This window comes from Cololabis saira, chromosome 17 (assembly GCF_033807715.1).
Source record: "Cololabis saira isolate AMF1-May2022 chromosome 17, fColSai1.1, whole genome shotgun sequence".
NCBI classification, from domain to species: domain Eukaryota; kingdom Metazoa; phylum Chordata; class Actinopteri; order Beloniformes; family Belonidae; genus Cololabis; species Cololabis saira.
The window spans coordinates 13,300,520-13,324,287 of record NC_084603.1 but is presented as its reverse complement, the minus strand read 5'-3'; the positions used below and the strand labels follow the sequence as shown (position 1 = coordinate 13,324,287).

Below are 23,768 nucleotides of genomic sequence, written 5' to 3'. Positions count from 1 at the left end.
CAAATTAAATTGTAAAGCCGTGGACAAAATTAACTTTATTAAGTCATGACTGCACCTTTTTAAAAAAAATTTATTTATTTTTTTATTTTTTTATTGACAGATATATACAGAAAAGGTACAAAACTTCAGGATAAAATGCAGTTACAAATTAAGGACAGTAAATTATATATCAAAATAAAATAGAAGGATGAGATTTAAGGGGGGAAAAATAAATAAAAACAAAATATCAGGAAATATCATCATATTTTTCACATAAGCTTCTGGTTTTAACCACTTTGGGGTTTATGCTCTGTTTAAAACTGTCTGAATATGATATCAATATAGCTTTGAGAACAATTATATTTGGACGTTGGCTAGCAAATTCAGTACAGTGAATATGATATTTAGCAATAATTAAGAGAAGGTTGATTAAATATACTTTGTATGGGCTTGTCATATCATTTTTTGATACACCAAATAGTACATGTTGAATGCTCAACTTAAAGGAAGAATCAAATTTAGCATTTATAAAAATATTAAGGTCAATCCAGAGAATTCCAAGAATAAGTGAGATATTGTTTCATCCACATTACTACCAAGAGAACAGAGTGTGTCAATGTTTATCTTATATTTAATAAGATTGGTCTTGACTGGATAGCATCTATGAAGTATTTTAAAAGTAACCTCTCTTACTTTGTTTGTAATAATCCATTTTCTTGATAAGACCCATGTGTTTTTCCAATCTATCTCATTAGTAAGTAATTCCAAGAGTGCAGCTTCTTTGTGATGCTTGAGGTTCATGAGGTCATGCAGATGTTGTGAACCGCTGGCTTGTGCTTGATTTCTGTGTCTCTGGCGCCCCCTTGTGTGCCTGCAGCGGTCTGGCAGGCCGGCACGTGGCCCAGGCCCAGCTCATGCACTCGTGCCTGGCTGCGGTGAAAACCTCCATGCTGGTCCTGCAGAAGAGTCCGGACCCGCTTGGAGAAGCCGTGCACGAAGGCGAGCTGCAGGACACGCTGGGCAGCCTGCTGGGCTGCTACGTGCACATCCTCACGGACGGTGAGAAAAACCTCAGGCCTCGCTGTTTCATCACTGCCAGTAACCTTCAGAATAAACTGCAAACTACATATAAAAACCTTACTTTTCAGTCACGTTGGCAGACCGATCTAATCTGTGATGAATTACCCTGGAAATGCATTTTCACCAACTTAAAACTTACCTCAAAAAATCCTAATCACCAGTTTATTCATTTTAACTTTGATTTGATTTTTATTTTGTACATGTAAAAGATAACAATTAAAAGAGAAGTTAAGAAAACAAAACAAACGAAAAAAAACAAAACAAAGAATTTCATACTTTAACACTTAATATCTTAATTTACATGCGCAAAAAGGAGTAGGAAGAAGTGCAAAGAAGTGCATTTAATCCTACCCCCATTCACTAATCATTTATCAACACGTATTTATAACTAACTATACTATAATTATACTCACAAACTTACCTATACATACATGCACATAGTTGGATATTTCTATATATTTGTACACACATGCACATATAAATATTTATATAAATATACTTATTTACACCATACTATCTCTATATTAACTCCATCTGCTCTATATCTACTTACACACATATTCACACACACACACACACACACACACACACACACACACACACACACACACACACACACACATACACATATACATAGCTACCCATTTCTGTACATAAATAAAAACATAAATAATAACTTTCTGCATAGAATTTATTTAACACCAAAAAAACAATATGCAATGAGCAAAATCAATTCTCCTTTTTGCAGTTTTTGTTCAAGTAACACCTCAGGATCATTCCTTCACATGTTTTGGCAAAAAGTCAGTGTGTGTGTGTGTGTGTGTGTGTATGTATATATGTATATATATATATATATATATATATATATATATATATATATATATATATCTAACCAAAGTCACTGGAAAGGCAATCCCATGTTCTCCCAGGGTCCTGATTAATGACGCCATAATACTCTTCCGTAAAAAACTGACAGAACTGAACATTGACTGAACATCTATCAATATTTTTCTTGCTTGTTTTGTCCTGTTGTTGTGTTATCGTTGTCTTGTTGGATGGCTACAGGGTGGGTGGGACGGGTGATTTAAAGGTGATATACAATTGCGATCATTCATCATCATCTGCTCGTCTCTTCTCCTTCCAGAGGAGTTTGTCCAGTCGGTCCAGAGCACCGCCGGCATGGCTGTCGTGCTGCTGGTAAGATCCGTCATGGGTTCTGGAGATCAGGTCGCTTCTCTGGTGAGTTCTGGACTCTGTTCTTAAAGTTTAGCTGAATTATTACTCAATATAATCAAACTCTTCTAACACCAAAACATGAGTTTCTGAATTAGTAGTAGACTTGTAGTCAAGAATACTACTACTACTACTGCTGCTACTACTACTACCACTACTACTGCTATAAGTACTACTACTGCTACTATCAATACTACTACTGATTTAAATTGGACTGAATTTGGAGATGAAACCTGAATTTTAGATATTAAAGACTGAAATTACATTATTTACCGTTATAGTAATCAGATTACACCGCATATCAGCATCACTGAAATGGACCTGATGCTTAATCAATCACAATGATATGCAAATATTATTCACATATTTATTCAAACAAGGCCGTTATAAACACAAAACTGTAATTAAATACAGACACATGCAGATGCACCGAAACATTAAATCAGATGCAAAATACAAATAGTTTACAAAACTGTACATTAACTAGAGGAAGAACTGCTGATCACCAGATTCTGTCACCTTGGTAACGGACTCTCAGTTATCCGAGTCTGAGACCTGGAGAGACCCGAGACCAGAGACCAGGACCACAAAAAAGTGGTCTTGAGACCAACAAGTCTACTTAGAAGTCACTTAAGACTCTTTGTTCTCAAGTACAAAAAAGTACTGCAGGAGGAAGTTTTCTCAGTTAAACAGCTGTGTGTTTGTGTGTCAGGTGTGCAGCCTGCTGCGTAACTCGGCCCAGGCCTCCTCCTCGGTTCCCGCGTGGATCCAGCAGAGATGTTCAGGTCTGTGCTCTGGCCGACGGCCCCCCGGCGTGTCCCTGTATCTGTGTCACGGAGCTCTGGCCATGCTGAGCTGGAAGAGAGCCCCGCCCGGGCCGGACTGGGAGGAGCTGCTGCTGCTGGTGCCCAGCACGCTGCTGGGCCTGGACGTCAGGTACGTCTGCAGGGGCCCACCAAACCTGGGGTTCAGCATTTATGCAAATGTAACCCCAAGACAGTTTATCTGTAACAATGTTACATTGAGAATGTATATCACAACCTTAACAAAAACAAAACAAAAATACCCCCCACTGAGGGTTGTGCTGGTGCAGGTTCAGATGGTATCAAAATTGTTATCTTACAAAACATAAGAGAAGAGAAAAAATAAAAGGAAATCTTGGAATCTTGAGGTAGTACAGTGACACCCCCTCCACCCCCCACCCAAATCTTTAATATCTAAACTTTGAGCTTCTCAAATGTCAAGGGTCCACCGTGTTCACTCTCTCACGGTATAATCTATGTTGTATGAGAATCATGGAAATAAGTCAAAAAGGGTTGCCAGGTCTTATAAAATTTACCCTCTGAGCCTCTAATTGAAAATGTTATCTTCTCTAGAGTAAAGCCTGATTTAAGGTTCTGCGTTAAACCAACGCAGAGCCTACGCCGTTGCCGTGACGCCGTCATGAACCCTTCGGACTTCTCCGTCACTCCATTTCGCCGCGGTGCAGTACCCCCCCCCAGAGCGCTAGTTGATACTTTGTTTTGCTTCCGGCTATTCAGGTCACAGTGAATCAAAGAGATAAGGACAACTATTATGCAAATAAACAAAAGAAAAAAAATCTCACACACACGAAGAAAAGAGCTAGTTACATTTTTTGGGAGGTGCACGTCAGGCTACGGCGTAGGCTACAGAGAGCCTCCCGCGTAGCCGCGTACCCTACCAGGGCTCCAGACTAACTTTTTTCACTAGGAGCACAGTAGCCCCTAACTGAAAATTTTTAGGGGCACAATCAGAAATTTTAGGAGCGCACATCGTTTATCGACACGCTAACCAAATGTTTACATTTCTACTACATTTCAGTGTATTAGTAATACGTATTTCATAATAGATTAATGAATTACCACAATGTGCTGTTTCAAATGCAGTGTTACATTTTATTGTGCATTTTTAAAGATGCCGCAACATAAAGTAAACTGACAGCACCATTGCTGTCATTATATATAAAAAAAATATACATTCACATGATAAAAAAAGTGCTTGGTAACAAAGTGCTTAGTAACCTATCAGCCATGAATGTAACTGTTAAACACAGTACTTAACAAATGTACAAATATTGGGGGTACTGGCCAATAACATTTCCCTACTTGTGTCTTTACTAAAACCCTGAACTTACACCAGTCGACCAAATTCACTGCCTTCGCTCAAATAACTAAGGATCTTACCAAGAAATATTCTTATGTCTAACCTAAAAATGCCATTACACCTGATAACACACATCACTTAAAAGGTTAGGTGTTTTTCCCACGTGTTAAAATTTAACTTTCATTTGTGTCAAGCAAATTTTAAGCAGTGTTCAAAATAAAATTATGAGACCTGCTGTATTGGAGCACATTTTCTTTTAGTTAAAACTGTAGCGGGGACAGATGTTTAGAGAAACCTATGTATGTACCGGGTGAAGGCTGATTTATGGTTCCGCGTTACAACAACGCAGAGCTCTGCGTCGATTTAAGGCGGAACCATAAATCAGGCTTTAGAGGGGGGACATATCGGAGAACAACCAGAAGAATATAGAGTGGATTAAAAATAAAAGTTAAGCACTGAGCTACATGTATCTCCCGTCTGGGCCATTGCAGACTCATGGCCTGAGCATGATGTTACTAAAACCAAACATACCCGCCGCCTCTTTCTTCTAACTTTATGTGCGCGCCGCGGCGGCAGCGAGTTGTGTCGCATTAAATGTCGTCTGGGCGTAATACCTGCTTTGAGCTGGTGAAATTAAACGAAAAAAAATAAATAAATAAAATAAATGAATAGATCCCCCAACTCATTCCCTTTCACACTCATTGGCCTGCAAATATGGGGGTTCATTGAGGCACTCCTTCCACGTTTAACGTGTTTATAAAAAAAAAAAAAAAAAAAAAAAAAAAAAAACACTGGCAAATTTACTGGTCGCACGTGTGCGAGTGGACATGAAATTCAGTCGCACATACTCAAATTTTGGTCGCAAAATGCGAGCATTTGGTCGCAGTCTGGAGCCCTGCCTACGGCGTAGGTTTAACGCAGAACTAGGGCTGGGCGATATATCGAGATTTTATTTTAGATATATTTTCAAACACGATATGGTACGAGACAATATTGTTTATATCGATTATTAAAAATTTTTTTTTTTGTTTTTTTGTTTTTATGATTTTGATATAGCTTATTTTGTGACAAATTAACTTGAATGTTTTATTTGAGGTTTGCACAAATGTTTTGTTATTTGCACAACTGTCAACCTCAGTGGAAAGGTCTGCCTGTTACTGTCTACATTGTATTAATTGTATTTTAATGTAATTGTTATGCAGGAAAGGGATATTTGTTTTATTTTATTCAAGAAGCATTTTTATTCCATATATGCAGGCAGTTTATTTTTATTTCATTTGTTTTATACATTTTGATATTGTGCAGACCTCTGTTAATAAAGGAACCTGTGTGACATTTGGCACGAGGCTTTGTATTAAAACTGAACTTTTTTTTAAGGGTTTGCCTCAGAAGAAATGAAGCTAACAGAGATGCTATGCTATAATGCTTTGGGGGAAACCCCAATTATGTCACAGAAAAAATATCGATATATATCGAGTATCGCCATTTAACTAGAAAATATCGAGATATGACTTTTGGTCCATATCGCCCAGCCCTACGCAGAACCATAATTCAGCCTTTATTAACGCGTTAACTTTGACAGCCCTAATAAATACATTTTTTAAATATGTAGGTAAGAGACCCTGATTAAAACTGCTGTTTCCCGTGTTTGTGTGCAGCATTAAGGAGTCCAGCACGGCCATGGTGGTGTCTCGGGTCCTGACCCTGTGGAGCAGCGCCGCCCTGGACTACCTGGGGGGCCAGGCGGCCCCCGGCCCCCCCGGCCTCCGGCAGAGCCTCGCCGGCGGCTCTGCGCTGCAGCGCCACCTGCTGGAGCACATCTACTCCCACTGGGAGCACCCGCTGGACGGGGTCCGGCACCAGACCCGCTCCCTGTTCCGTAACCTGCTGCTGCTGCACCGGCAGGCCGCCCCGGCCCCCCCCGGGGCCCCCGATGACCCGGCCCTGGACCCCTACGTCACGGGGCTCACACTGGACCTGCTGGCCCTGGAGTGGCACAGCCGGGGCAAGTACGGCGCCCTGGGGTGCCTGGTGGAGCTGTACGGGGCGGGGCGGCTGCTGGCCCTGCAGCCCGGGCTGCCCCCCGCCCTGCTGGGGCTGATGGGGGATCAAACCCTGGCCCCCTACGCCAGCGACCTGCTGGAGCGGCTGCTGGTAAGCCACAAGGCGGAGCTGCAGGGGGCCCCGGGGGGGGCCGGGGAGGACTGGACGGAGGCCTGGCACCGGACCTGGGTCCGGCCCCTGCTGCACGTGCTCTGCTGCACCACGCCGGACCAGACCACCTACATCCTGGACTACTTCCTGCCCAAGCTGCTGCGCTGCAGCCCGTCCTGCCTGACGCACATGATGCAGGCGCTGCAGGCCCCGCCCCCTCACCGGCCAGGTGGGTCATTCACAGACCAGACCTGGCTAACTACCGTATTTTATCGTCTTTTCCCGCCGTCCTCCCGTATTAGTATTTTCCCCTAAATTTCCCGTTTTATAATTACAGAAGCGTATTGCATTCACTTGAGAAAAAAAAAATCTGCTGTTTTTCTGAATTAACAATAGGCCTGTGTTGAAAAGATTGATTTTCCAATTCTAAATCGATTCTCATATTAATTCCTAAAAATTGTTTTAATATGTCTAAAGATCGATAATTTTTTTTATCTTTTTCAAATTTTCTTTTTTAAATTCTTCTTTTTTTTTTTTTTTTTTTAAATTAAAAAAAAAAAAGTTTTTTGTTGTTTATGCCCAAAGAAAGAATGTTTTTTTTGGACACGAGCATAACTAGTGCCATGTTTTTGCCTTTAAATATGTTTAAAGGTATGAAAACATTAATGTTTTTGCATAAATTGTCTAAATTTCTTTGATTAATATACCGTACCATACGAATACCAAAAGTTGTAATGTAATGATGAAAAAAATCAATTTTTAGGAATTAATATGAGAATCGATCTAGAATCGGAAATTTTTTTTTTTTTCAACACAGGTCTAGTTTTATGTTTAACGTTGTCCTGTTTTGTTTTTATTTTCCTTTCACTTGTCCAGCACTTTGATCAGCTGTTGTTTTTAAAGTGCTAAATACATTTGAACTTGAACCTGAACTTTAACTTGGGGGGAAGATGAATCCCTCTGTTTCCTTCTATTTCTGACTCTCCCTCTTCTCGTCCCGGCAGGTCCTTCGGGCAGCAGGGGGGCCCTGGGGGCCATGATGACCTGCCTGCGGGCGGCCCGGGCCCAGGGAGTCATCCCCCCCACGGAGGAGGGTCTGTGGGGGGGGCTGGTCCCGCTCCCCCTGCTGCAGCAAGCGCTGGTTCACAAGCACGACCAGGTGAGTCAGTTCAGGTGACGTTACAGGTACGGTCAGAAAGATCAGCCCCCAATTTATTTACTTCACACTAAAGTTGCTTTCGTCAACGAAAATTATGACTAAATATCGTTGTCCACGAACCTTTATCACCTGAGGAAAACGAGACGCAACGAAAATGTTGGTCATGTGATGATAACGATAATTAGATATATGATGCAATATCGTAGAGGAATAAAAACCAGACTAAAATGTAGATTACAAAATAAAAACTGCTGAAATGTGTCTTCATTTTCGTTGACCAAAAGGAGATGAAATTTTACAATAAAGATCCTTAATATAGAGAAATGCAGAACAATAAATATAAATAAAACTAATGTCAACTTTCGAGAGGAAAAACGAGCTAACTAGCTGTTTAAGAAAAGAAAATTTGTTGCAAAATTGACTTGGCTATTTCCTATTTAGGCAAGGCAAGGCAGGGCAAGTTTATTTATATAGCACAATTCAACACAAGGTAATTCAAAGTGCTTTACATTGACATTAAAAGCGGCAAGACATAATTAGACAGTAAATAACAAATAAGATTGAATCAAATTATGAATAAGATAATAAAATAATAAAAAGCACAAGCTGTTAAAAATAAGGGCAGTAGAGTAGATTTAATGCTAGTTAGACCTGATGGATAAATTTGTGACAATAACGAAGCCTAAAGCTGGAGATTGTAACGTTACTCCTTCCACGTCTGACGAGGCCAAAGCTTCATCAACCGTAAACACATGTAGGTTAATAACCCAGTCAGGCATTGGTTAATAAGGGGATAGAAGCAGAATAAAACACATTCAAAAGTTATTATAAGCCAGGCTTAAAACTTGACACATTAAAAAAAAAGGGGATAAAATTAGAATTCCAAGTGGGGGTCCCTGCTCTGTTTTTCTCTCATCCAAGGGTCCCTGGGCTAAAAAAGGTTGAAGACCCCTGATATACCGTAAATTTGTAACTGTATTTTAATTTGCTCTAATAAAACACACTTGGGGAAAAAAAAAAAAAAAAAAAATGAATGTGGACCAAATCTGGTGGTAATCAGCTGGACTTGTGTCGTCTCCTGTCCCCTGCAGGTGAGGATGGACGCCCTGGGGCTGGTGTGCGAGACCCACCGCAGCACCGAGGTTGTGACTCCACAGGAAACGGACCTGATCCGCCACTTCCTGCCGCCCAACCTGAACAGCCAGTCGCCGGGCGTCCGGCAGCAGACGGTCAGCCTGCTGAAGAAGGTGAGGCCCTCGGGTGCCGGGAACGCTGGGAGTTTACCAACACACAACACACCGTGCACAACATACAACTACTTTTTCCTCTTATTTGTGCCACATATTTCATACAGGAGAAACTGAAACTGAAGATCTGATCTTTTCCATCATGAACCTCGTTCACCTTTTGTGAATTGACCCTTTGTCAAGCCCCGCCCCCGTTGCTAGGTTGGACTATATTATCATCTCTCAGATTCCACTTCATTGTAAAAACTGGGTTTTACATCACTTTATTTCTAATTATTGGACCAAAGAAAATCAACAGCAACTAGATATAAATAAAAAGGAAAACTTCAGGTAACGTGTAGTGAGTTTAAAAAAAATGAGGTTTTCTGCAAAAACGAGATTTTTTGATGAGTTTAGCTGATAGCACGGTGGAAGGTGCAGCCGTCCACGTAGCTTCGTCCAAAACAGACATTATTTGTAATTTACGGTTGGTTTTTGGATGAAATGTATTCCTGTGATTCTCTCTTTTACAAGTGTCCCAAACACACTGCTTAACCATTTTAAGATAAATAAATAAAGACTTTCGCGGTTGTAGCTATGGGTTGTAGCTGCTGCTGAGCCGACTTTGATTTGGAAGTACGGATCGGATTTCTGCCACTTTGGGGATAGAACTACGAAACTTGCGAAACTCTCCTTCTCTTGGCTCGCCATGACCATCATGTTTTTGAACACACACACTCACTACGTTTCCTCTGGTCTCCGCGTGTGGGGAACAAAAGCTTCACTGTAGCCAGAAATAACGGAGTAACGCAGCGTTTGTTAACGGTGATTGAGTTACTGAATTTAAAAAGTAATGCGTTAGAGTATTAGTTACCGCCAAAACTAACGGCGTTACTGTAACGCGTTACTAAATAACGCGTAAGTCTCAACACTGGTTGTGATTTCCCCCGAGTTTAAAATGAGCATATATTAAGGCAGTATTAACAAGAATATTTTACTTTTAAATATCGCAATATATATCGTATATCGTGGCGTAAAAGCATCCTGGTATTTTCCATCCCATGTCGTTCAGATGCTGTGCAGGGTGAAGGACAGCGGCCAGCTGCTGCAGAAGAGGCTGGTCCAGGAGAGAGACCCGGACCAGAGAGACCGGGACCAGGACACCCTACGACACTACAAGGTAACGCTAACGCTGTGAGCTGACATTAGCAGGGACGTCCCCATCACGTTGCTTTGAGTATCTGCCGTGGTTGTCCTTAGAAAGTCTTAAATTCCATTTTCCTAAATTCCATTTTCCTAAAGTAAGGCCTTTAAATGTTTTAATTTGTCTTAAATCTCAATCCAAGGGTCTTAAATTTAGAGGGAATGTATCCAGTCATCTTTAAAAAGTTTATTTCATCGTTTGAGGAGAATCTCCTGCAGAGCTTCTAAATCTGTGTTGCCAGGTTGGGCAAGTTTCAGCCCAATTGGGCTGAAAAATATATATTTGGGCTGCTTTTCCTGGTTTTTACTAAATATTTAGGGGACATTATCAACAAAAAAGTTTCCATTATGGCAGAGAAAAGTAGAAACTTACACAATAAACTCACTGATATTTGATCTGCTTCATTTGCTTATGACTTGAAATTTTTTCCGCATTTAATAATTTATTTGTTTTGAGAATGTTTGATTTGGGCTGTTTTTCATTATTTCGGCGGGTTTTTCATTGCGTTTGGGCTGGAACCTGTCAGATCTGGCAACCTCGACCTCAGCGCTGGATTTCTTAGTGACTGGTCTTAAATTTAGTTTGAAAATGTTATTAAAGCCTTAAATTTACCTCGGTCAGACCTGTAGACACCCCGTACGTTCTTAACACATTAAAAATAAACTGATTCAGGTTGTCCCCTATTGTTATTTTATTTACCTTATTTTATCAAGGAGCACTTAAACAGAGCAGTTATCTTGGAGGTAGCTTCAACAGTCAAGTAATAAAAGTTCAATTATTAACTAGTAGAAATAGAGCAAAATTAAACATAAATTTGAATTAAATACAAGCAGCAGCTCAACCTAAAATACCCAGCAGGCATGTAAACAAATAAGCAAATAAATGAGCAACAGGGTCATAAAGTGAGGCAGTAATGTGCTTTTTTAGACTGGACTCGTATTTCTTCCTATCCTTTTCTGACTTAAAGAATAAAATGTTGGTGTTTGAAGGAATAATAAGTGAACTTTCCGGTATAAATCCAGGATTTCCAGCAACACGGTTCTCCTTTAACCTGCTCAGGTCACCATGGTAACCGATGCTGGACCTGCATCCTTCCCAGAGTTTCTGATTAAATCGTTTTGTAAAATCCATCCCCGAATCTTTTTCTTGTGACCGTATCTGGGCTGAAACTGCGTTTAAACATCATGGGGCTGAAAGAGGAAGTGGGTCTAATAAAAGCTTGTGTTTGTGGGTCCTGTGGTGCAGGAGTTCCTGCGCTGGCTCTGCGTGACACTGCTGGAGGTGCTGCTCCCCGGAGCCTCCTTCTCCAAGTGCCTGGTGTCCCTGCACCTCCTGGGGCTGCTGGGTCAGCTGTTCAGCTTCTCCTCCGGTACGACTGCCGCTGCTTCATCACACGATAAACATCCATCCATCTTCTTCGGCTTATCCGGAACCGGGTCACGGGAGATGCCCAGACTTCCTTCACCCCAGAAACTTCCTCCAGCTCTTCCGAGGGGAGTCCGAGACGTTCCCAGGCCAGCCGAGAGACATACTTTCTACCACTAGCCCTCACTCACTACCACTACCCCTAAAAATGAAGCCACAAATTTTAGGGCCCTTGGCCCAGTCCCAATACACCCCTACCCTTACTTTTCAGCATTACCCCTAAATTTTGCTTGCTACGTCACTGCGTGGTTTGCGTTCGGGTACGTAAGCGACTGCGTAGTTACGTTTGCACATACGTCACACCATATCAGGAAGCCGAGAGCTAAAAGCTGTTTTAATTTCCGCTGTAGCGCTGTTAATATGCCACTTTTTATTAAGTTTTAATATTTTTTCAGGCGTAAAAATAACCGTTAAGATCCCAAACCTGGGCTCAGTTTATCCAAATAACGTCTGTTAAGAAATTTGATCTGATGTTTTCGGGGGAAATATCTAGAGCCGCCGGCTCCGGGGCTGATTTATGGTTCCGCGGAACCATAAATCAGCCTTTATTCTGGCGAGATCTGAAAAACGAGCAAGCGAGTGATTATGTACATTCACTGAGTGAATATTATGAAAGTAAAATATATATTTCTCGCTAGAAATCTAATCAAAACGCATTTTTATGCAGAAACTCAAAATATTGATTTTATTCACTAAAAAATAAGAAATGTCCGCCATGTTTTTTCGTTTGATTCAGTCCGCAAATGACGACGAAAAGCATTCTGGGAAATTTTTCTAGCCCTCGGTCCACGAGTCAGCATCTGAAATCCCTAGCTGTGAAGGGCTAGACTCATACACCCTAGCCCTCGATATGCACACTACCCCTAGATGAAAAGAGGAATTGGGACACCACTACCCTCACGGGAACGTGCAAAATTTAGGGGTAGGGCTGAAAAGTAGGGGTAGTGGTAGTATTGGGACTGGGCCTATGTCTCTCCAGCGTGTCCTGGGTCTTCCCCGGGGTCTCCACTCGGTGGGACATGCCTGGAACACCTCTCTAGGGAGGCGTCCAGGAGGATCCGGTACAGATGCCCAAGCCACCTCAGCTGACTCCTCTCAATGTGAAAGAGCAGCGGCTCGACTCCGAGCTCCTCCCGGGTGACCGAACTCCTCACCTATCTCTAAGGGAGCGTCCAGCCATCCTGCGGAGGAAACTCATCTCGGCCGCTTGTATCCGCAATCTTGTCCTTTCGGTCACTACCCAAAGTTCATGACCAGACTCCTGCTCCGATCATACAGAGACCGGACAGCCCTTTATAGACCTAGACCCCATACTCACACGATAAACAGCAGTCTGCTAAAATGTCTGCCGTATGAAGGAACTTCACCTTCCTCCAGGAGCTCACCATAGTGGTTATTTACTCTAACTGCCACCTCCTCACGCCTGAACTTCCTTTGCACCCTTTAGCTGTGAGACTCTCAGCCAGAGATGCAGCAGACGGCTGTGGTTAAACCAGGGCGGCCTCCTTAAAAAGTCTCAAAGTCCATTTTGCTAAAATAAGACCTTTTAAATGTCTTAAATATCAATCCAAGGGTCTTAATTTTTGAATTTTAGAGGGAATGTATTCAGTTATCATTAAAGAGTTAATTTCATTGTTTTGAGGAGAATCTCTTGCGGAGGTTCTAAATCGGTGTCGTGCCTGCCCCCCCTCACCTCTGCCTCTCTCTGCTCCCCAGTTCCTGATGTCGTTGCCCTCGGTGACGTCGTCACCCCCGCACACGCTCAGAACGTCCTCTACTGCGTGGCCAGCGACTTCCTGGAGGTCAAGCAGCTGGCCACAGCGTTGCTACGGCAACTGCCCCCATCAGCCGTCGGACTGGAGGTGAATGTTATTAACCCTTGATGATCTTTACGATCTTATGTTCTATTTATGATTTATGTTTTAATCCAATAAATCGTTTGGAAAAATCACATACCGTAATAATCCAGTAAACTTGCGGAAATCTTCATAATTGACATCGCGCGAAACGGTTTCCCGTTAGTGAAGCTTTGGAGCTAATTTCAGCGCTGGACGAAGACGCATTATTTAATTATAAAATTATACATCTCAAAAACTAAAGTATGAATTCATTCCAGATACATTTCTTGATGTCTGAAAGGCTTCTCTGTTACTTTTTTCCACTGACAGCTTTGAGGGATCTAGCTGTGGGATTTCTGTATTTAGAAAAATATGTGTAAAATAAAAAAAAATATATTTTTTTGGTAGTTATTTGCACTTTTTATCATTTTATTGAGTTAGTATGGACTTGTAACATACAGATGATTAAAGATTGTCTTATATGGGTTGTTTTTTTCAACATTTTTTTCTCAACATTTCGACTTTTTTCTCAGCATTTTGACTTTTTTCTCAACATTTCAACTTTTTTCTCGAAATTGTACTTCAACATTATTCTGGACATCAGCAGAACCTCCGTTTATCTGAGTTCATCAAGGATGGGGGGTGATAATCTCTGTTGCCTCCAGGAGCCGGAGAGGATGCTCTGCGTCCTGCAGGCGGCGCTGGAGCTGAGCAGCAGCACCAAGCCCTTTGACAGCGTGACGGCGGCCCACCTGCTCCAGCTGCTGCTGCAACAGCCCCACCTGAGGGGGGCGCTGCTGCAGCTGGCCCAGGACCGGGGGCTGGAGCTGGGGGTCTCCCCCCCACCGGAGGAGGCCCCCGCCGCGCTGGTCCGGGAGCTCAACAGCCTGGCAGGTAGGATGGACCCCTCCAGGATCAGTCTGTGGACACTTACACCTCGTTACGTCTAATGTTGTTTTTGTCAGAATTGTTTCAATTTCAGTTTTAGTCTAGTCTTTGGGTGAAGCTATCATTTTAGTTTTTATTAGTTTTAGTCACGTTCATTCTCCTTTTAGTCGTGTCAAGTTTCAGTCGACTAAAAGTCTGACCATTTTAGTCTAGTTTTAGTCAAAGATTGTATTTAGCCAAACCCGTTTTACAATTCAAACTAGGTTCTTATTATTATTATTATTATTATTATTATTATTATTATTATTATTATTATTATTATTATTATATTATTGTTACCTTATGGCTTCAGAATACATTCATTCCAGATACAGAAGACTCTAATTTATTTTTCCGCATTTTTTTTTCGGTTTTTTTTTCCCATCTTTTTCTTTTTCCACGGCACATTGGGTTTTCTTTTCCACGTCTATGTAGGAAAGTGTATCCAAAGATCGTCTTTTCTTATAAAACTTGACACGATTAAAGGGGAATGAACGTGACTAAAAGTAATAAAAACTAAAATGATAGCTGGACCCAAAGACTAAAACTAGAATGGAAACAGACTGACAACAACAACACAACATCACACCAGATATCCACATCACCAGATCCACATATTCATGACTTTAAACCATGTTGAACTTTATTCTTAGTCATATTTGGAATATTTCTATTGACGCCACGTTTGTATCTGCTCATCTCCTTAGTAAAGCTACAAATGAAGGACTGTAGACTAGTGTTGTTTTTGGCAGCCTGTTTTTAGTTTTAGTCTAAATGGATATTAAGGATCTTTGGTAGAACATTTCGTCACGTTTTGGTCGACGAAAATGAAGACACATTTTATCTAAATTTTAGTATTGTTTTTATTCCTCTACAATATTGCATTATACATTTAATTCTCGTTATCTTCACATGACCAGCTTTTTCGTTGCGTCTCGTCCCGTTTTCCTCAGCTGATAAAGGTTCGTTGACGACGATATTTAGTCATAATTTTCGTTGAGGAAAGTAACTTTATTTCCGTCCGTCTGCCCCCCCAGTGGTCCGGTTCCTGCTGCTCTGTCTGCAGTCAGAGGTGTCGAGGGCCGAGTCGTCGCTGCTGCAGGCGGCGGCTTCCTTCCCGCTGTACGGCAGAGCGCACTGCATCACCGCCGTGCTGCAGCACCTGGACGCCGGGTGAGACCCCCAACACGCCGCCCACTTCCTGTCTGTGATGGCCTGACTTTTGATTTGAAGATTTTATTTCGAACATGCATAAAAAAGCGTACAAAAAAGTGAAAAAAAACAGAATACAAATATATATATACACAGCATTTCATATAATAATAGTTCACGGATCCACCAACATGCTCGAAACAGAGTAGGAATGAAGTAACCACTTATTGATCTACCCCTGAATCTGACATACATTCTTACATCTAACATTCTTACATATAACAAGACGAGTTTCAATAACTGTTTCAATAACTGTTCAATACAGTGATATAATAGTGATATAAATGTATATATATAAATATAGTCAAAATCAAAGCAAATCAAGGAAAACAAAAGAAAACAAAACAAACGCCCAGCATTTAGTTGTGCTACTATGTATGTAGAAGTAATTATAATGTATAGTATTAAATTATCATACTTTACTATAATACTTCAATATATTAGAGAACAATAGACAGCAATGATATAACAATATACTTAATTAACTATATAAGAGTAGATATGATATATATATATATATATATATATATATATATATATATATATATATATATATACTGGTTCCTATATTTACCCCCAATTATATACATAAAAATTTCTATAAATCTATATATCGACATACAGTATCTACATATAACTATAAATCAATATATATATATATATATATATATATATATATATATATATATATATATATATATATATATATATATATATATATATATATATATATATATATATTAGTAGAGATATAGATATATAAATACTGTACTTATATAATAATAATATATATTATTATTATATAATAATAATATAACTATATACATACCTACATATAAAATTTGTATCCATAATATACATCTATATATCTGCATATATTATTAAATGTACATATCTACATGTTTATTGGCATCTGTATTTTGCATAAAAAGACCTTGGCGTGATCTTTGTGTGCAGGAGTCTGAGCCAGACGGAGCAGTGGAGGCTCCAGGTGTCGGAGCTCATCTCCGTCTGCTACCGGATGTCTGACGTGGTGGCGCCGGTGGTCCAGAGCTCGTCCCCCGAGGGCCTGATCCCCATGGACACCGACTCGGGTGAGCCGGGAACCAGAACCAGACCCAACCAGGGGGGTTTCTGGAGACGCTGGAAATTCAGAAAATATTTCAATTCATAAACTTTCCTTAGAAATCAATATATAAATAGGATTTTATGGGAATTAACGGGACATTAGGAGTTTATATCGCACATAAATGTGCATATAAACATTTTGTCTTGCGGATTCCTTTGAAATCAACATATAATAAATAGGATTTTATGGGAATTAATAGGACATTAGTAGTTTCTATCGCACATAAATGTGCATATAAACATTTTGTTTGGCGGATTCCTTTGAAATCAATATATAAAAATTGGAGCCTGAACTTTTTTTGGCTTCTTTTTGCTTTGCTTATGACATGATATTTATAATGCATTTAATAATTTAGTGTTTTACCATAGAAAATGTATGATTTGACCTGTTTTTTTCATTATCTTGGCGGGTTTTACATCCCATTTGGGGTGGAACCTGTCAGATCTGGCAACCTTGACCTCAGCGCTGGATTTCTTAGTGACTTCTCTTTTTGGTCTTAAATTTTGTGGGTAAATGATATTAAAAAGTCTTAAATTTAGCTCTGTCAAACCTGTAGACACCCTGCTAAACAGTTGTGCTTGAATATTCGATTGGTTATAACGTTGTTTTTCACAAGTAGTGACATAAAAAAGGGAATTTCAGACTCTGAATCTTCACCTTGGTCTGTTTTTATAAGTAAAATCCATCGTTCTAGTCCAGTGTGTTTGTGTTTGTTGACAGGGACGTCTGAAGGCCTGCAGAAGATCCTGCAGGAGATTCAGCCCCGGGACACCAACGACTTCTTCACCAGCGCCAGAGAACTGGCAACCCACCCGGGAGACGAGCCGGCTCCGCCCCAGGGCGCGGCCACGCCGCCCCCCAACACAGGTACGCTGGTTGTACCAGGTTTGATTTCCTCCCGGTTTGTCTTACCCTGGATTCACACTGAAAGCGTTGCATAGGCGTCCGGTTGTCATTCATTGTCTACGAAAGCTTGCTGCGATAGGCGTCGGAGGCGTCGGAGGCGTCTGAGGCGTTGGAGGCATCCAGAGCGTCAATTTGAAGTTGAAAAATCTCAACTTTATGCAAATGAGCAGCGGCCAATCACAGACCGGGATTCCCAAAGCAACAAGCAGATTGTACTTTCATGTACACACAAACGTACACTCATTCACATGCACACATGAACATAGCTGTGCACTAGCAAACTTATTTTATCAGGAATTCATATATTTCATCCAGAAAACTGACATTTTTGCTGATTTGACTGCCGTTTTTACCTGAACTGCTCATGTGAATGGCGTATCTTGATGGTTGAGGAGCTGGATGGTCTGAACGATTTTATTTGCTACAAAATAATTAAAAACCGTGCTTATTAATCACAAAACAAAGTTTATACAATATGACCAAATCCGTTCCGACCTGGTGTGTCAGTGTTCACCACAGACAGACTGCAGCTGATGGTTGATAATCCAGGACCAAACTTGTTAAAGAGCATCAAACTCTCTCTTATCTACGCGGAAATAACGCTAAAATATAAAGAAGGCTTCCCAAAGTGTGATCCATACTTGTAAACAGAGGGAAACGGACATTTAGGCTTCAGAACGTCACATTATGTGACAGAAACGTCACCAGCGTCATGTGTGCGACCTGTGTTTACAATTTGTTTGGCCACCGTCAATATTTTCTTGTATTTTACCTGTTTTATTTTCTAAAGTCACACTTAAAAGTAACTCCACTTCTCTGTCACTCCAAACGAAATACTCTCGTTCATCTTGGAAGTAACTGGAAGTTACTCGTGTCATTTGTTGATGTTTTTTTCCAGGATTCCGATTGGCTAGCATGAATTTATGCTTCTCGTTACACTGCCCCCTGTAGGTTTGGCTGCTCATAGCACTTTAACAGCGTATTTATGCGGGTTTGTTTAAATGATGGTATTTTTCAAAACGTAGAGATATATATATCCGTTTTTTGTAAATACCCGGCTATGTGTACACGTGTCTGAGTCTCTGTTTGTTGTCCAGGCTCGGAGGGCTACCGGGTCACGGCTCAGATGGTCCTGGTCTGCTGCTGGCGGAGCATGAAGGAGGTGGCCATGCTGCTGGGGCAGCTGTGCAAGAGCCTGCCGCTGCACTACACTGCCGAGGGGGGGGGCGTCCACCCCGGGCTGGTCACGGAGGAGCAGGTGAGGGGTCAAAGGTCACGCTGTCTGTCCCAGACCTGGACCAGGTCCTGGAGAGACTTGTTGTTTCTGTCAGCCTGTTTTAGTTCTAGTCTAGTCTTTGGGTCAAGATATCGTTTTAGTTTTTATTACGATCCTTTTAGTCGTGTCAAGTTTCAGTCGACTAAAAGTCTGAGCATTTTAGTCTTATTTTAGTCAGAATTGTCCAGGACCATTTTAGTCTAGTTTTAGTCAAAGATTGTATTTAGCCAAACCCATTTTACAATTCAAACCAGGTTCTCTTATTATCTTATTAGTATATTATTGTTACCTTATAGACTCAAGAATACATTCATTCCAGATACAGAAGACTCTAATTTGAGTTAACAACATACCGTATTGTCCCGAATATAAGACGACCCCCTCTTTTTCAAGACTCAAGTTTGAAGAAAGACTTTTTGAACACCAAATTAAATTTTTATACAGAAAATAATTACAGTACATATAAAACAAATGATTATAACAATATATTAGAGAGAAAAAGCATGTTATTTTGACTATTTGAAATCATTATCGAAGTTTGCATCATAACTTCTCCTCAGCTGCCGGTTAACCTGCCGAACTTCCACCCACTTTTCTCCAGATTGTCGCTACGTTTCTCCACTTTCTGTTATCTCTTCTCTTATTTTCTTCTCTTTTCTTTCTTATACTATTTTTAGTACATCTAGCGTTGTGAATGGGTATAATGTCTAGACCCCGAATGTAAGACGACCCCCACTTTTTCAGTCTTATTTCAATGCAAAAAACACAGTCTTATATTCAGGCCGATACGGTATTTATTTTTCCACATTTCTCCCCATCTTTTTCTTTCTCCACGACACATTGGGTTTTCTTTTCCACGTCTATGTAGGAAAGTGGATCCAAAGATGGTCTCTTCTTCATATATATATATATATATATATATATATATATATATATATAATGTGTGTGTGTATGTATGTATATTAAGGATCTTTGTTAGAACATTTCATTTCGTTTTGGTCAACGAAAATGAAGACACATTTTAGCAGAGTTTTTATTTTGTAATCTACATTTTAGTCTCGTTTTTATTCCTCTACGATATTTCATTTTTAATTATCGTTATCGTCACATGACCAGCATTTTCGTTGCGTCTCGTCTCGTTTTCCTCAGGTTCGTTGATATTTAGTCATCATTTTCGTCGACTAAAGCGGCTTTACTTCCGTGTAAACCCTCACCTGCCTGAGCCAGGTGAGGTCAGACCTCTCCACATTCCTCACATTCCTCCACCTCCTGAGCGAGCGATAGCGCCCCCCGCTGGGCGTTATTTCCCCCCGCTGGGAGTTTCTCCAGGCGGCATCCGCTCTGCTTTCATCTGAGGGGGACCCTGCTGGTTTAAAGGCCGCGACACCCCTCCTCTTCCAGCGCATTCTTTCCAAATCACTTCCACCCCCAGCAGGAAGACACACACACACACATGCACACATGCACACGCACACAGGAACAGCCGTCTGAGTGCTTCAGCATGTTCATGTTCATAATAACAGGGAACCAGACCCGGCCGGTGTTTTTCTGTGCAGGGGGGTAAACGTTGTTGTGTGTTTATGTGTGTTTGTGTTTACCTTTTGACCACGTATTTAAGCTGGCAGCGTTTGCTAATTTTTCCTCCTTTTCTTCAGCATCACCAGCAGCTAAAGTCTGTTCCCTTTTTTGTGAACGAAACCGGATTTTAGTGCGAGAAGCTTCCTCTTATTTAAGAAATATGAATCTCATCATACTTTCCAGTTGGATACTATTTTATCAACCTATAAAAAGGGAAATTATACTGTTTTGTAAACCTTTGCGGAAATGTAAAACAAAACAAAAAACTTTCCTGTTGTCATGGTTACTTTGCTGCTGCAGCAGGTTGGCAGTGTCATTTAAAGCTTTTATTAACGTTTCCTTTCATTCTGCTTGATTGAAAAGTTCAAAAGGTTGAACAATCAATCATAAAGCAATACATTTACTGTAGGGAAAAAGGAGCTTTTGTTTCCTCAAGAATATTTGATGAAAGCTCATTTAAATGGATATTTTCCTGCCTTTTTTTCTAAGCATCGTCCTGCGGTGGCTATCTGACGTCTCTATGCAGAAATGTCTGAGGACGTATATTAACTTTTTTTTTCTTTTTTAAATAAAAAAAAGAACGTATATTTTACATAATTTAAATTATTTTTATTATATTTTTTATTTTTATATTAAAAACATAAATGAAATAAAATATTAAAAAAGAACACGTATGAACTTTTTATTTTTTATAATTTTAAATTATTTATTTTATTGTTTTTATAAATAAAATAAAGGAATGTACATTAACTTTTTATCTTTTATAATTTTTTTTTAAATTTTTATTTTTTATAAATAAAATAAAGAACTTACATGAACTTTTTATTTTTATAATTTTATTTTAAATCTAAATGATATTTCTATGAATAAAATAAAAAAGAACCTACATGAACTTTTTATTTTTTATAATTTTATTTTAAATTTAAATTATTTTTGTTTTATTTTTTTATGAATAAAATAAAGAACGTACATGAAGTTTTAGTTTTTTATAATTTTATTTTAAATCTAAATGATTTTTTTATAAATAAAATAAAGAACCTAAATTAACTTTTTATTTTTTATAATTTTATTTTGAATTTAAATGATTTTTATTTTTATAAATAAAAAAAAAGAACGCATATGAACTTCGCAGGTCGCAGGTCAGATGACAAACGGTTGTATATAGGAGCCGTCGCCTCTTGGTTTCTTTCGTTTTTTTTTTAAACAAATTGTTTGGATTTTGTTTGGTCAGTGTTGGTTGAAGTGTAGCTCAGTTTTAGCTGCATTAAGTCAGATATACAGAGCTTGTGTGTGTGCGTGTGTGTTCACGTGTGTGTGTGTGTTCACGTGTGTGACGGACCACCAGAGCAGCTGGTCAGCTGGGAGCGCCGGTGTTTGCCTGCATCACTTGTAACCACGGTAACGGAGAGGAAACAGACCGTCGGCTGGGAACGCTGTCAGCTACATGTAAACAACTCGCTCCATAGTTTTGACTTCACGCCATTTTTATTGAGTCCAAATTGTGAAAAATGGCTTAAATGTCCTGTAACGGGGCCCGAAATAGTTGTTTATTTAAGTTAAAATATACATTTCATGTGCTTTTCACCTGACAACCCTTGTGCGGTTGAGATGGGAGTAAATCTCACTGTAATTCTTTCCAAGGCTGAACTCCAGCGTGACTTTACACACTTTGGTCCACAGTTGGAGTTTCCTTGAACACCGGAACAGTTAGTATTAACAGTTAAAACAGTTAGTATATATATATATATATATATATATATATATATATATATATATATATATATATATATATTTTTTTTTTTTTTAATTCTGGCAGTTTAGCAATGAAAAAAAAAACTGTAAAACTTTTGAGTGATATAAAACTGTGAAGGGCTCAATTACCCATCATTCATAGGGTTTGCAACGTTTACCACCTGGGGCCTCGTGTAGAAAAAACTATACATCTATACATAAACATTCAGATACGAACACAATGAAGCCACAATCCTGCAATACGAACTCGAAAGGATGTATGGAGGGAAGGATGGAGGGATGAAGGATGAATGGATAGATGTGCTGGTTCAGTTAAGTCGGGCAGACACTGTGCGATTATCGGCTCGTTTTGAGCCGATTTTCCAGAAGTGCGACTTTTTTTTTGATCGGGCCGGATTTTGACCCAATCGTTGCTCGTGCCTCGTGCAGTAAACGTGGGGTAACGACGAGAGATTAACACCTCACGACGAGCTCCCGATCACAAATCGTGAGGTCGCAAGAAAATCAAGTGTGTTTGAAATCCTGGTTGCTCCTCGTGAAGGAATCGCACAGTTGAAGCAGCTACGACCCGATTTGCCTCATCCTTTTGCAGAGAGCATGCGCAATCTCTGATGTCACGTCAAAAACTATTATTTGTAGTTTAAGTGTTGCAAATTCACATTACAAATCATGTTTTAATAGCAAAAAAAAGACCGCATTTCCACGTACGGTGCGGGTCGCCGCGTACCCTACGCCGTAGGCTCTGCGTTGGTGTAATGCGGAACCATAAATCAGTCTTTAGTGTGTGCGCTGTCTGCTGTTCGGAAAACCTCTTTTTTTCTCTTCTCATTTTGCTGGGACGTCGGGTCCCTCCGCCGAGACACAACTTTTGCGGTATGCGTTCTTTGTTGTGTCTAAAAATTATGCGCAGTGCCCACCCAATCAGGAACGGTACAGATATTTTGGGATTTTTTAAATATATATATATATATATATATATATATATATATACAGTATATATATATATATATATATATATATATATATATATATATATATATATATATATATATATATATATATATATATATATATATATATTTATAAAAAAATAAAGGATCCCCATAACCTTTGATCAGGTGGGCAGGACGCATGTTTGGGTTGGAACAGCCCACACCTGCCCCAAAACCGGCCTAGAGTTCCAGTACACAGAGGTCCGACGGGAGGATTATGATGGTATAGTGTGAGCAGACGGGTCGCATCCGAGCATCGGGTCGTACAGTGTGAGAACATAAATCGTGGGCTCTGAACTTTTGAACTCCGCGATCTAGTCGTGCAGTGTGAGATGGGGCAGTCTCAAACGATTCAAAATATCGCACAGTGTTTGCTTTAGTAAAGAGTTATTAATTATTGTCTTATGATAATTATTAATAATTAATAAAGAAGATGACTTATGAATAAATGAAAACGGGGCACCCCCTGACTCATCAGCCAGTTGTTCAGCTGTGAGCGGCTCCTGTTCCCTCTCTCTTTCTGTCTCTCAGAGACAGATGATGCAGCGTTGCTGGCAGCCGGGCCGCCCCCCTG

General features: G+C 40.1%; 1 protein-coding gene across 2 annotated transcripts in view; it reads left to right on the top strand.

The window, feature by feature from the left end:
• thada (THADA armadillo repeat containing) overlaps window positions 1-23,768 on the top strand; it is a 154,561-nt gene that overhangs the window by 9,391 nt on the left and 121,402 nt on the right. For both annotated transcript variants that reach the window (XM_061745696.1, XM_061745695.1), the window contains exons 7-20: window positions 857-1,038; window positions 2,204-2,298; window positions 3,005-3,228; window positions 6,075-6,799; window positions 7,575-7,729; window positions 8,821-8,976; window positions 10,028-10,135; window positions 11,405-11,528; window positions 13,301-13,446; window positions 14,088-14,316; window positions 15,387-15,522; window positions 16,519-16,655; window positions 17,411-17,557; window positions 18,694-18,854. In XM_061745696.1, coding sequence (XP_061601680.1) covers window positions 857-1,038; window positions 2,204-2,298; window positions 3,005-3,228; window positions 6,075-6,799; window positions 7,575-7,729; window positions 8,821-8,976; window positions 10,028-10,135; window positions 11,405-11,528; window positions 13,301-13,446; window positions 14,088-14,316; window positions 15,387-15,522; window positions 16,519-16,655; window positions 17,411-17,557; window positions 18,694-18,854 — 2,725 coding nt within the window. The remainder of the gene's footprint in view (window positions 1-856; window positions 1,039-2,203; window positions 2,299-3,004; window positions 3,229-6,074; window positions 6,800-7,574; window positions 7,730-8,820; window positions 8,977-10,027; window positions 10,136-11,404; window positions 11,529-13,300; window positions 13,447-14,087; window positions 14,317-15,386; window positions 15,523-16,518; window positions 16,656-17,410; window positions 17,558-18,693; window positions 18,855-23,768) is intronic.